Source organism: Pinus tabuliformis, chromosome J (genome assembly GCF_031772625.1).
Source record: "Pinus tabuliformis cultivar Carrire ecotype Pingquan chromosome J, CPIR1, whole genome shotgun sequence".
In the NCBI taxonomy this organism is placed as follows: domain Eukaryota; kingdom Viridiplantae; phylum Streptophyta; class Pinopsida; order Pinales; family Pinaceae; genus Pinus; species Pinus tabuliformis.
The window spans coordinates 1140370067-1140382334 of record NC_142295.1 but is presented as its reverse complement, the minus strand read 5'-3'; the positions used below and the strand labels follow the sequence as shown (position 1 = coordinate 1140382334).

Here is a 12268-nt window from a genome sequence, read left to right as displayed (position 1 = left end):
TGTAATTTCGTGGGGTTATAAGAAGCCACTGACCATTGCATTGTCCTCCAAAGAAACAGTGCAAAGCAGCAAATGGGTGAACTTGTGAAGCAATATGGCTCCAGAGGTTCTTGGTAATTTCAACAGTTAGCAAACTTAAGCCGTACCTCTCTTTTGTGACAATCAAAGTGTCTTATCAACTCCAGAACCAAGCGCATTAAAATTCATCACCACTATATCCTAGAGCAAATAAAAAATCAAAAAACTTCTAGGAATGAAGATCAGCTAGCAAAGATTTTCTCAAAGGGCATTTAAACAAGGACAGGTATATAAAGGTGAAGAAAATGCTAGGTGTAAAAAAACAAAATTGTGTAGGAAATTAGAGTACACATGTTTACAAAGACAGGTGGAGAGATAATAAGTCTTTCATTATGTGTTACTCATCCACCATAAAGCACCATAAGTGTCATTATATCAGTCCCAGTTGGTTTGGTGGTCTAACCACTAGCGACTATCATTTAAATGTTACATCGATTACATATTTAACATTTAAAGTAACATCAGTATTGATGACTCTACACAACCCCGTATTGACTGTCACCATTCTAACAAAATGTTCATTAGAATGGTGGAAATGTTACAACACTTAATGTCCATTTAGCAGATATAGGCATAAAAATATAGTAGTGTCTTATGTGCTTAAAAGCAGTTAAAAAAGGCTAGAAAGTTATGCACCTGCAAGAAGAAGCTTTAATCATCAATAGGAAAAGCTAAAGATCCATTTTTACCTTCGGTACCAATTCTGACATGACTTTGTATTACAAAAAATAGTATATTGTTCAATCCAAAATCAAGGAACTGAAAGAGATTCTCCCTTCAATCATGTGCCTTGCCTCATGCATGTGTATGCAGTCACCAATACAACCACTACTTAGTTTATCAAGTAGTGTCAAGTGGCCTTTTAAGTATTAAAGTTTGAGGCAACCTGAATTGGTGTAACCAAGTATTAGTAAAGATGTAATCTGAATTCACCAACCATTAAAAAAAAAAAACAGTAACATCTCCCCGCCAAAGAAATGCAAATATAAGACATCAAAATAAACTCTGTGAAGAACTACCAAATGAAAAGATTTAGTTGCATCTCCATCTTAAAGAAAAAGCAGACAGAAACTAGAAAATCCTTCTAAAGTAATGCTCAATAAAAAATTTACACTTAGTCAAAATCAATTAAATTTCCATTATCATGACCAAAGACCTTCATAAGCCAATGGAGATAGATCAAGGAAGATTTGTGATCTGATCCATTCAAACGTATGTGCAGCAATGTCTTCAGCCTCAGTGACAGGTAGTCTGTACTATGTTCCCTTTATTGATGATTCCTCTAGAAAGACCTAGAATTACTTTATGAAGACTAAAGATGAAATTTTTGGCGAGTTCACAGATTTTAAAGCCTTTGTGAAGAATCAGACAGGTAGGAATATAAAGCTACTTTGGTTCAACAATGAAGGAGAGTCATTAGGGGAATTTGGGGGTCTAAAATGGACCTCCTAAGGAAAATAATGAAATAAGAGTTGTGAATTTTTGAAGGAAAATACAAACAAACAAACAAAAAAAACTTTGTTTAATTGTATTTTGGACTTATCTCCTTGTAGGTTTACTTGTCAAGTGTAGACACTCATTGAATACAAAATTAAATTCCACATCCAACGTGTACCCACTCTGCATATTTTTTAGCAGATCCCCATAGAGAAATATTGATTTCATGTATTTTCAATTTTTTTCAATGTGTGTCTACTCAAAAGTAAGACTAATCATTCTGGCTCACAAGAGAACTAATCATCCTGTTCCATAGTCGCCACGGAGAACAAATCATCCTGGCCCACAAGAGAACTAATCATCATGTTCCATAGTCGCCACAGAGAACAAATCATCCTGGCCCACAGGAGAACTAATCATCCTGTTCCACAGTTGCCATAGGAGAACTAATCATCCCAGCCCACAGGAGAACTAATCATCCTGTGCCACGTTGCCAAGGGAGAACTAATTATCCCGACCCACAAAAGAACTAATCATCCTGTTCATAACGCACCACCAAGGGAGGGTGAGTCACCCTGTGGTCGTATGTTGCTCCAGTAAGTACCCTAAGCACTCCCAGAGCTCCCAGAGCTCAATGCATGCAACATGCAGGACCCTTATAAGAAGGTCTCTCAACAACTCCAAGTCGTTCGGGAAAGTCACAAATTTGACCTTTCCCCGGGGCTTTGACAAAATGTTTGCGACCTGTACGTCAGTCTCAATGCGATGGAGCCTCCTCGCTCATCGACTTACCATATCGCAGATAAGGCAGTATCTGATGTCTTTCTGCTGGAGCAATCATCGAATACGGGATTCCTCAATAATCGAATCCCCCCTCTGGTTGTTACAGAGAATCACAGTGGTATTCATCATGTGTACAAACAGCTCACTTAAGAGCTTCTGCAACCATGCAACTTCACACGAGATCATACTCGTAGCTATGTATTCAGTCTCGGCGGTGCTTATAGCAACTGACTTCTGCTTCCTGCTCATCCATGATATTGAAGCAAAATCCAAAGAGAACCAGCACCGCAGTTTCATATTTTCGACAGTGTATCTCAATCCATGAGAGATTGTGCCCCGAAGATATCTCAAAAGATTCTCGGCACCAATCCAGTGAGGCTCAACCAAATATGAGCTCACCATGCTAACTGCAAAACATATGTCCGGACAGAAGTTCACCAAGAACATCAACGCGAATGAGTTTATGAAACTCAGAGGCATTTCCCAAATCTGGTCCGACATCACTACCATATAACTTTTGAAAGTTAAGATCCTCGAGGTAGTCACAGGCTTGCTGTTTATCATTCCACATCCAGAATCCAACTCCCTCTTACTTCTGCAAATGAGAGGATCTGCACCTGTCAGAAATAGGTCGTCCTCATAAGGTATCCGTATGAGAGGTCTATCATCCACAACCTTCGGGTAATGGTTTGGATCGGTTTCACTCCTAGTGAATCTCAGCGTCATCAGACAACTATCAATCCTCTCATACTACGTGCGGCGTGTTTTGCTTCAAGCCATAGAGGGCTTTCTTCCACCTGTATACATGAGATTCCCAATCATGAATCTCAAACTCTTCGGGTTGTTCCAAACCTGTGGAAACTCCTCGTATAATGGTCGAACTAGTTATCTGCCTTTCCTTCCACCCTGAGATCCAATCTTCCAATAGAGTGATCTTTAGGTAGGCCATATTCTGCTGTGCCATTCTGATAATATTCTCTGGTTCAACTTCACCCTTGGTGAATTTGAAGAGGGATAAGGAATCCACTGATCCTTTTGTCCTTTCCCAACTGTCTTCGATGATTGCTCTTTCACTCGCATTGTCTTCACCTCAACTCTGATACCATGTTAATTTTAGGTATGTTCTATGCTCAGAGCAATTTATTTCAATTTTCACAGTTAGCTCAATATCTTTTCCAGATTAGCAATCACATCAGCATTAAAGTAAACTGTAGATAGAACATAAGCATAAATCGCAGAAGACAAGCCAAGACAAGAGGACACAAGATGTGGTGCTAGCCAGGGACAAACCCCAATGTGGGGAAACCCTTGATCAATTCTTCTTATAGTTCAACAGAGAGAGAGAGATAATACGTTTACAACAGAAGTCAACACTTTGACTTATCTAGATAAGAGCATAGATCATCTCTAAGAAGATGATACATGAGATCGGTTGAAGACATGCTGCTTCAACTAATTCTCCAAGGTGACTCCTTCACCTATCGTTGTGCTGCATTTCGTCATCATGCTGCACCTCACTGTGTTGCACCATGCTGCACCCATCATCACTATGTTGCATCTCATCATGCTTCATTAATCATGACTATACCCATCACTGTATTGCATTATGTGCCATTGTTGCACCATGTTGCCATACTGACCTATGTGCTGGCTGCATCTTGCTTGCTTGTTGTCCCTAGCATGTTTGTTGTTGCATGCTAGTTGTCCCTTGCATGCCAGTTGTAACATTGCATGCTTGGTGTATTTGCTGCTAAGTACCATACAACTGTCCCAATGTTAGTTAGTTGTCCCTTGCATGTTGCTCTCCTTCGGAGACAGATGCTCCGGATGTTTCAGCAATTCCCAGCAGTCCTGGTAGTTCCCGCTGTTCCCGGCAGTTCCAGCTGTTCCCAGCAGTTCCAGCAGTTCCGTCTTCTCCGACAGTTTCGGCTTTTCCGACAATTCTGGCATTTCCGGCATTTCCAACTTTTCCAGCTTTTCCGGCTTTTCCAACAATTCTGGCATTTCCGGCATTTCCAAATTTTCTGCTTTTCCGGCTTTTCCGGCAATTCTGGCTTTTCCGGCAGTTCCGGCTTTTCCGGCAATTCCAGCTTTTCCGACTTTTCCAGCTTTTCCGGCAATTCCGACTTTCCAGCTTTCTACCCTCTGGATCAGGGCAACGTTATTCCTTAGAATCTCTCCTCCTACTAAAACCCAAAGACAAGTAGAGAGAGGAAGAGATCCCAAGTGTGTTGAAATGACTTGAAGGCCACCTCTATTTATACTAAAACGTTGAGCACATGTGGGGTTTATTTGGTTGTTGGCCAACCTTGACGAATTGTTTTATAACGCAAATAAATTCATAACTCCATGAATACTTATCGGAATCGGATGATCTTTAGATCAATCCTACACCTCTCGATGAGAGGGATCCAAGAAAAATATCAGCTGCCATAAATAAGATGACCCACATGGAATTGGCTCTAGTTGCCAATTTTAACACTTATCAAGGGTTCCTTTAGTAAGGAAGCTATTTCATTCATAGTTGACCTAGTGGTTGGAGACTTCTCCCCAAGAGGGATCTTTCATGGCAAAATCCACAGTGTATCATTGTTCTAGACTAGATAGGGGTGTGATAATCGCCTAGACTCCAACCCCCTTTTCTAATCCAACGTGCATAGCTAACAAAGATAGAGTTGTGATCTTGATCCGACACTTTGGAAGGTAAAAGCAAGGGCAAGATCTGTAATTTATTACAGCTTTTCTTCGACAGATCTAGCAAAGATTTCATCTAAGGGTTTAAGCAAGTATAAATTACCTATTAACCCTTTGTTTTATTCCAGATCTGAATTTATAGCTTACTATCAATTTTCTAGGGTAAAAATAGACATTCATAGCTATTAGAAAGTAGATTTTATTGTTGAAATAAATTTCTGGGTTTTGACCCTAGGGGGAATCAATCCCTTTCCATTGCATGTAGTTTACAAATTGCTGAAAACTTCATTTTTTCTTGCAGATCTTAAGTGTTTGGCTATTTTTATAGTTACTAACTCGATGCTCAAACTTCCCCACCCACAGATCTATTGATCTAGTGTGTTTTCACACATGTGGGTGGCCTCTAACAGAACTTTTGCTTGTCGGTTTTCTGTGTTTTTCCACTTTTGGAGGTCTGAAAAGTGCAAGACAGCAACATATTTGTCCACTCTCAGCCACTTATAAAAAGGTAAGTCAAGGAACTTTTCTCACATTTGGTAGGGGTATTATATCACTCACTTTTTGGTGTTATAATAGGTTATTTCTAAAGGTTTGAGTAGATTTTTGCTTGCTGCTCTGTGCTTTTTGCAGCTTATTAAGTTATTTCATTATTCCATATCAGTGAATTTTAATTAACTCCTACCTTCACCTTAGACATCAATATTAAGCACTGGTCTCCGTCTACTTATCTTGGGTGAAGTTTTTTGTGCATAGATTAGGGAAGCCTCTTGTAGCCTTTAGTAGGAGTTGGCTTAAAGAGTGGCAATTTGTGTTGAGGAAACAGTGAGCACTTATCCTGTGTGGTACCATCTTAGTGTCTGGAGAGGACCTTGTCGAGATCGCTAAATTGGGCAGTAACAATTCCAAAGAAGCAAAATCAGATTCAGATCAGCAAAGTTCCGGTGAAGGAACAAATGTCTCATTACCATCTAGTTCAGCCAAGAAGCCAAGATGCCCAAGCTTTCAGAAGGTATAGGAACAAGTGGAAGCACCAAAACCTTTATTGGGATGAATTATTCCCCTAAAAAAATTCCTATGTCCTTCTAGCTTCGAGAAGGTAGTCGTTGAGCAGGTTTGGCAGGATGCCAACACTAAGGAGTATGACTCCATCCTCAGCAATGATGTTCAAGAGATTGTACCAAGACCAATGGGAAATTTGCGCTAGACTCCAAGTGGTTAAGATCAAACATGCAGCTAATGGGAAATACAGAAGGACAAAATCAGAATCTTGGAGAAAGGATTCTCCCATAAAGAGGGAGTTGACTAAGGCCAAATTTTTGAAGAGAGGAATCTCCCAAAAAAAGAGTTGACCATTTTGAGACTTTCCTGCAGCTGTAAGGTATACTTCTATTAGAGTCATTATTTCTTGCATCAATTTTTGGTTGGCCTTATACCACATGAATGTACAAACTGTTTTTCTAAATGATTTCAATGTGAAGTGTAAAATTTAAATTAATCAGCCAAGGGGTTTTGAGGTGCATGGGAAAAAATACCCATGTGCACAGGCTGAAGAAGACTCTTTATGGTTGAAACAAGCACCACATAAATGATACTCAAGGATTGATGAATAACTACAAGATTTGGGCTTCTCCAAAACTTCTCCAGATCCTAGTCTTTATTCTTTATATGATAGATTTGATTTGGGCTTCTCCGAGACTTCTCCATATCCTAATCTTTATTCTTTATATGATAGATTTTATCTGGGTTTTGTATGTAGATGACTTGATTCATGTAGGTAGTTTATAGAATCTCATTGGATGGTTCCAAAAAAATTTGGCCGTAGTTTAGAGAATCTCATTGGATGGTTCCAAAAAGAGTTGGCCAGTGGATTTGACAAAAGGAAATTGGCATAATGCATCATTTTCGGTCTTGAGGTTTGGTAGGGTGCAGGTGAAGTTTTCCTTGGACAAGGGAAATACATAATGAAGATTCTAAAGAGATTTCAGATGCCTGATTGCAAACCAATTCCACTCCTACCAGAAATTATCTACTGATTTAGACTCAGTTTTGATAGATTGTTCTTCTATATAGGCAATTGCCTGTTCCTTGATGTATCTTGTGACTACCACACCTAATATATGTTTTGCAGTGAATACTTTAAGCTAGTTCATGGTTGAGCCTTCGCAGATTCATTGGATTGCTGCCAAGCATGCGCTCAAATATTTCAAGGGCACATATCATCATGGCATGAGGTATGTGGAGGAGGTGAGATATTGTTGTGGGGTTTTGTTGATTCTGATTAAGTGCTAGGCAGAGCACTTCTAGTTTTTGTTTCAGCTTGGGCACATGTATGATTTCCTGGTTCAGCACGAAGTGAGCAACAATTACACTTAGTTCAATCAAGGTAAAGTACATAGCAGCGTCAGTTGCTTGTTATGAGGCCATGTGGCTTCACAAGTTGATAGCAAACTTGACCGAATTGATGTTGGAACCCATTATTGGTCAATGTTTATTACGACGTCAAAGTTATACCAGGCCCTTGAAAAATCCATTATTTCATGAACGCTCCAAGCACATCAATATTTGGTACCATTTCCTCTTAGATGGAGTTGAGAAAGGAGCAAAGATTCTTGATTATGCTCCTATAGAATGCAGGTCACAAACATTCTGATGTAGCCCCTACCTAAAAGGAAGTTTGAGAGGTTGAGGGAGAAACTTGGTTTGGTAGAGAACATCATCCTCACGGAGAGGGAGTGTTAGTTTTTACTTGTTGCTCCAAGGTGATTCTCCTTTAGCAGCAACAGATTTCAGCAAATCCATTCCAGTCTCGACCCTTCTGCAGATTTGATTGTAGCTAATAAGGGATGTGCATTAATGCTCTAGAGAGTTCTCAACAGAGCGCATGAGTTTGTAGGCATCCAAATGTGTACGGTGAATGCATGCAGCAAGCATATTCCAGATTCAGAAGGGTGTAGATCCCACTGCTTGGAGGCACTTCACAAGAGGAGTTTCCTTTTAATCGGAGAGGATCAATATCAAGTTGAGAAAACACACGAGTACATGCAATTCACTTTACTTCAAAGGCATCCTAACCTGGAAAGTTTATCCATACAACTAGCACATGCTCCTAGACCCATTAGGGTTAGGTTTGACTCAGGTTTGACTCTGTCGAGTGAAGTGCCTCAATGGAGGTGTCTAGATTCATTGTATCCCTGTCTTCTGTTTTGAACTTTTTATATATAGGTCACTTCACATTCAGCCTGCTAACAACAATCCCGCAGTTGGGACCATGATTTGTCTCTATTCCAGAGTAGATCCAAATTTTATGACAATTTCAAGATAAAGAAAAAATGTGTATTTCAGTAATTTATGCGCACTTGCATCATTCAAAATTTATACCTCAAGATGGTGGCCAACCAAGAAGAAATTCTTGTGCAGTCTCTGGGAACTCTATCTCGCCCGACTTGCTCTGTACAGCAGCCATGGCTAGCAGAAGATGGACTAGCCTAGATGGCTCCTTTTTCTGATCTGCAAAATAATGAATCCAAGCATCCAGAGCTTCAACCTCACTCCCAGACTTCGGCCCCTTTACCTGTGCAACTTTTGAATAAAATGTAGGATCGTGATCCTCTACAACAGTCCTGCTGGAGTGCCTCTTATCGCACTGATGATACTTTCGCGGTGCCAGTAAATACTCTCCGTCAAGCCTCAAGACAGCACACAGATCAACTATATCATCGAAACCCCCGAGCTCCTTCTCCTCGCTATCATTGTCGCCATCAAACGGGAATTCTTCGCAAGATTCCAATTGCGCTTCCTCGGACGAATTCATCCATATGTCGTCATAAGAAAAAAACTCTGCAGCTGTATCACTGTTTGTGGAAGCCGGTGTTTCTCTCAGGTAAGGCTCAGCCCTGCAGGCAATAATTGGAGGACTGAAACTGAATTCTGTACACTGGGATGGCATATCAGACTGAATTTCTTCGCTGATATTTTCCACGTTTGATGTATTGGATGCGAGTTTTTCTTTCGAGTTTGCAAACCCTTCTTCTTTATCAGGGATTTTTCCAAGAACCCCATTGTTGGGGTTCTCACGGTGGAATTTTCTCTTTGTTGGGGTTCCCTTGGATGAAGATTCGGATGCAAGTCTGCGTTCTACCTATCAGATAAATCAAAAAAAAGATGATCTCAAAAAAAATTATGGGTTTTAACCACTAACCCTAAACCCCAAACCAATCACTAAACCGGCGTTTATATACTTACATCCTGGGAAAATGTATACCATTTTTTCCTGGGTAGTCTATAAAATAATAATACACTATTTGGGCATGGCGCTAATATACCAATCTGTTATCAGAAAATATTATTGAAGGAGAATTTCCGGATGATAAATGCATTTGAATATATCAGAAATTTGAATATTCGGAAGACTGGTTTTATCATTACCAACACAAATGAGTATTAGTCTTACCAGTCTCAGAGAAGACATAAAACGATCACGTCGATAAGGCTGCATTGGCGATGATGAGATTCTTATTTTTTTCCCTGGTATTCAAATTATTCGGAATATTCGGAAAACAACCCGTTTTTTTTAAATAGGTGAGAGGGAATTGTCCAGAACACGACTCCGTACCCTTCGGCTTCATGAATAATTTAACGGCTTTCACTGTCTAAAGACTCGGCTGTCTCAACGCGTTCTGTTATGCAAAATTGAAATGGGAATGAATGAATGGATGGATGGTATTTCTTATTCACACTAATGATGCACTGAACTAATTTTGTAGTAGTTATTTTTGAAAAGATAATGTTAAGGAATAAACTGTTATAATTATCTTTGATGTCTCTAAAAGCATTACATTCCAAAATGAAATATTTTTCTTATTTTATTGTTGAGAAGTGCAAAAAGTATACACTCATTCTTCCCAAGCTTTTTTAGGTCTCTTCCACTGTACCAAGCTTCTTTAGGTCTCTTCCACCGTCCTGTTTCATACCTAAGTTGATCTGAGTTAATTCTTAATTGAGCAAAAAGAATCTTTGCTCTCCATGGAATGTTGGCTCCAATGTACTCTTTTTGTTGGAGATCACAAGTGGGGTTGAATTCTTGAACATGGTACTTCTTCTTTCTACCCAACTCTTTTCCCCATATACACTTACGAAACTTCTCCATAACAAAATTCTTTAACTCCTTGCTATTTGTGGGACATGCATTGAGGTAAATATTCCATTTTTGCATCCATTTGTTGTTTTGTCTCATCCATGATTTCTTTCTTTCACTCATGCCTTCATTGAAGATAACTTTCGACCATCTACCTACTCTCATTTGCTCAATTCCTTTTAGATACCTTATAAGACGCACCATAGCAATTGCTTCGATGGGAGTTGCTCCTGTTTCACTCAACATTATCTCATAAGAAACTGAACTTTTTATTTTGAACTTGCTCATGATCAAGCGTTTTTGGATTTTCTCAATTTGTTTCCATTTTGAAACAGGGACGCTGCTAGCCCACAGTTCACACCCATATAATATCACTCGACAAACTAGGGCTCCAAAAAAAACTTTAATCGTTTTCCAATCCCATAACTTTGCCTCTCTACATCTATTTTGAAGTGCATATAATGCTTTCCACCCTCCTAAAATTCTCTTCTTTTTGCAATCCTCCCAATTAAGCTTGTTGTTGAAATCAATCCTGAGGTACTTGTATTCATTTACTTCTTTAAGAATGTTGCTTTCAAAGAAGAATGTATGTTGGTTTTGCTTCTTTTATTAGAGAAAATCATTATTTTGGTCTCACTCGTATTGACTTGCATCCTCACTCCTTTACAAAAATGCTCAAGGGCATATAGGTGCATCTGCAATCCATGGGCCAATTTAGTAATCAATACAAGATCATCAGCGTATAAAAGAAGCTTTATCACAAACTCCCCTAACCGAACACCATCCCCACCTTGCAGATTTAGCCACTCTTCCAATTTTTCAATATATAAACCAAAAAGGGTAGGGGATAAAGGACAGCCTTACTTGACTCTGATATCACTTTTAAAACTTTATGAAATGCTTGCTAAAAAGCTTTGTAAACAAAGGATTGACCATGATGGTTCTATAGTTGGAATGATTATTAATGTCTCCACTTTTAAAAAGGGGTATTGCTAGACTAGTTATCCAATCTCTTGAGAATCCATGTTGAATGGCATTGTTGAATATTTCCATGATCTGCGGTGCCAGAATGTTAATTCCCCACTTTAGATATTATGCTTGAAGTTTAACCAAGTCCTTTGTCTTCCATGTTTTCAACTTTTTAATTCTTGTCTCCACCTCCTATAATGTGAAAAGAATTGTAGTTGTGTTTATCTTGGGAGGAGGTTCAACCTCTAATTCTTTTTCATAGAGTTGTCTTGCATAATCAAACCACTGATTGGCTGTAATATTATTTTCAATTTGCTTTTTCCTTGGTTGAAGTTCCTACCAAAAAAACTTTGAGTTAATATTGCCTAGATATATTAATTATTCTTGCCTTGTTTGCATGAACTCGTCTTTTTTCTTTTTTAAAATATGTTTATATAACTTTACATTCATCTTCTCCTTGCCTACATTTTCAAGGTTCTCCTTGCCATTTTGCATTCCTCGTAGAACCAAGCATTCATAGGAAAATAGTTTGATTCTGATTTCCTATTTTTTTCTCTTTTGCGCTTCTCGAGTGCACCCTGATTATATTTGTTAACTCATCACTGTTGAGGCTTTGGGGGCCAATTTTCTCCTTCTGAATTGACCTCCCCGGCATTGTTTTGAAGATAATGCAATTTTCTTGTGTTAAAAGAATTTTGCACCTTGATGTCGATTGTCGAGAACGTTGGGTTTTACTCTTATGTTGTCTTTCTTCTAACCAAGATAGTTTTATATAAATTAGGTTATGCTCTGATTTTAAGTCTCAAATATGCTCTCCAATCTAATATAATTACAATTCATGATCTAATATAATTAAATTAGAATTAATATATCAAGAAATTTTTGTAACAACGTTTATTTGCTAAATGTAATGCATACATTTAGAAGGTGGTGAAATAGATGGGATGCATTTCTCGATACTTGCAATTAATTATTCATCTTTACAAAAGTACCATTCAATTTGGGTTTGTTTATTCATAATCCAGGTGGATATTGGTGGCCACCCACCAATTCCACTTGGACCCCCGCTGTAAGGCCTTCGCGACTCGGGCAGGCGTGCATGACGGGCGGACGTTAACGCGACGGGTGGGCGCTCCTTGCACGATGAGCGGACGCTCCGTGCATGACGAGCGG

General features: G+C 39.1%; 1 protein-coding gene across 2 annotated transcripts; it reads right to left on the bottom strand.

Annotated features, from left to right (window-relative positions):
* Positions 1–658: 658 nt before the first annotated feature.
* On the bottom strand, positions 659–9702 carry LOC149231118 (uncharacterized). Of its 2 annotated transcripts, none has more exons than XM_089379130.1 (3): positions 9443–9702; positions 8371–9130; positions 659–964 (listed from the first exon to the last, which is right to left on the bottom strand). In XM_089379130.1, the coding sequence occupies exons 1-2, from the start codon at positions 9485–9487 to the stop codon at positions 8372–8374; spliced, it is 804 nt and encodes a 267-aa protein (XP_089235256.1). In that variant the 5' UTR covers positions 9488–9702; the 3' UTR covers positions 659–964; position 8371. The 2 variants fall into 2 exon arrangements, with proteins under 2 accessions (XP_089235256.1, XP_089235257.1); XM_089379131.1 differs by having other exon boundaries at positions 659–714.
* Positions 9703–12268: the final 2566 nt, after the last annotated feature.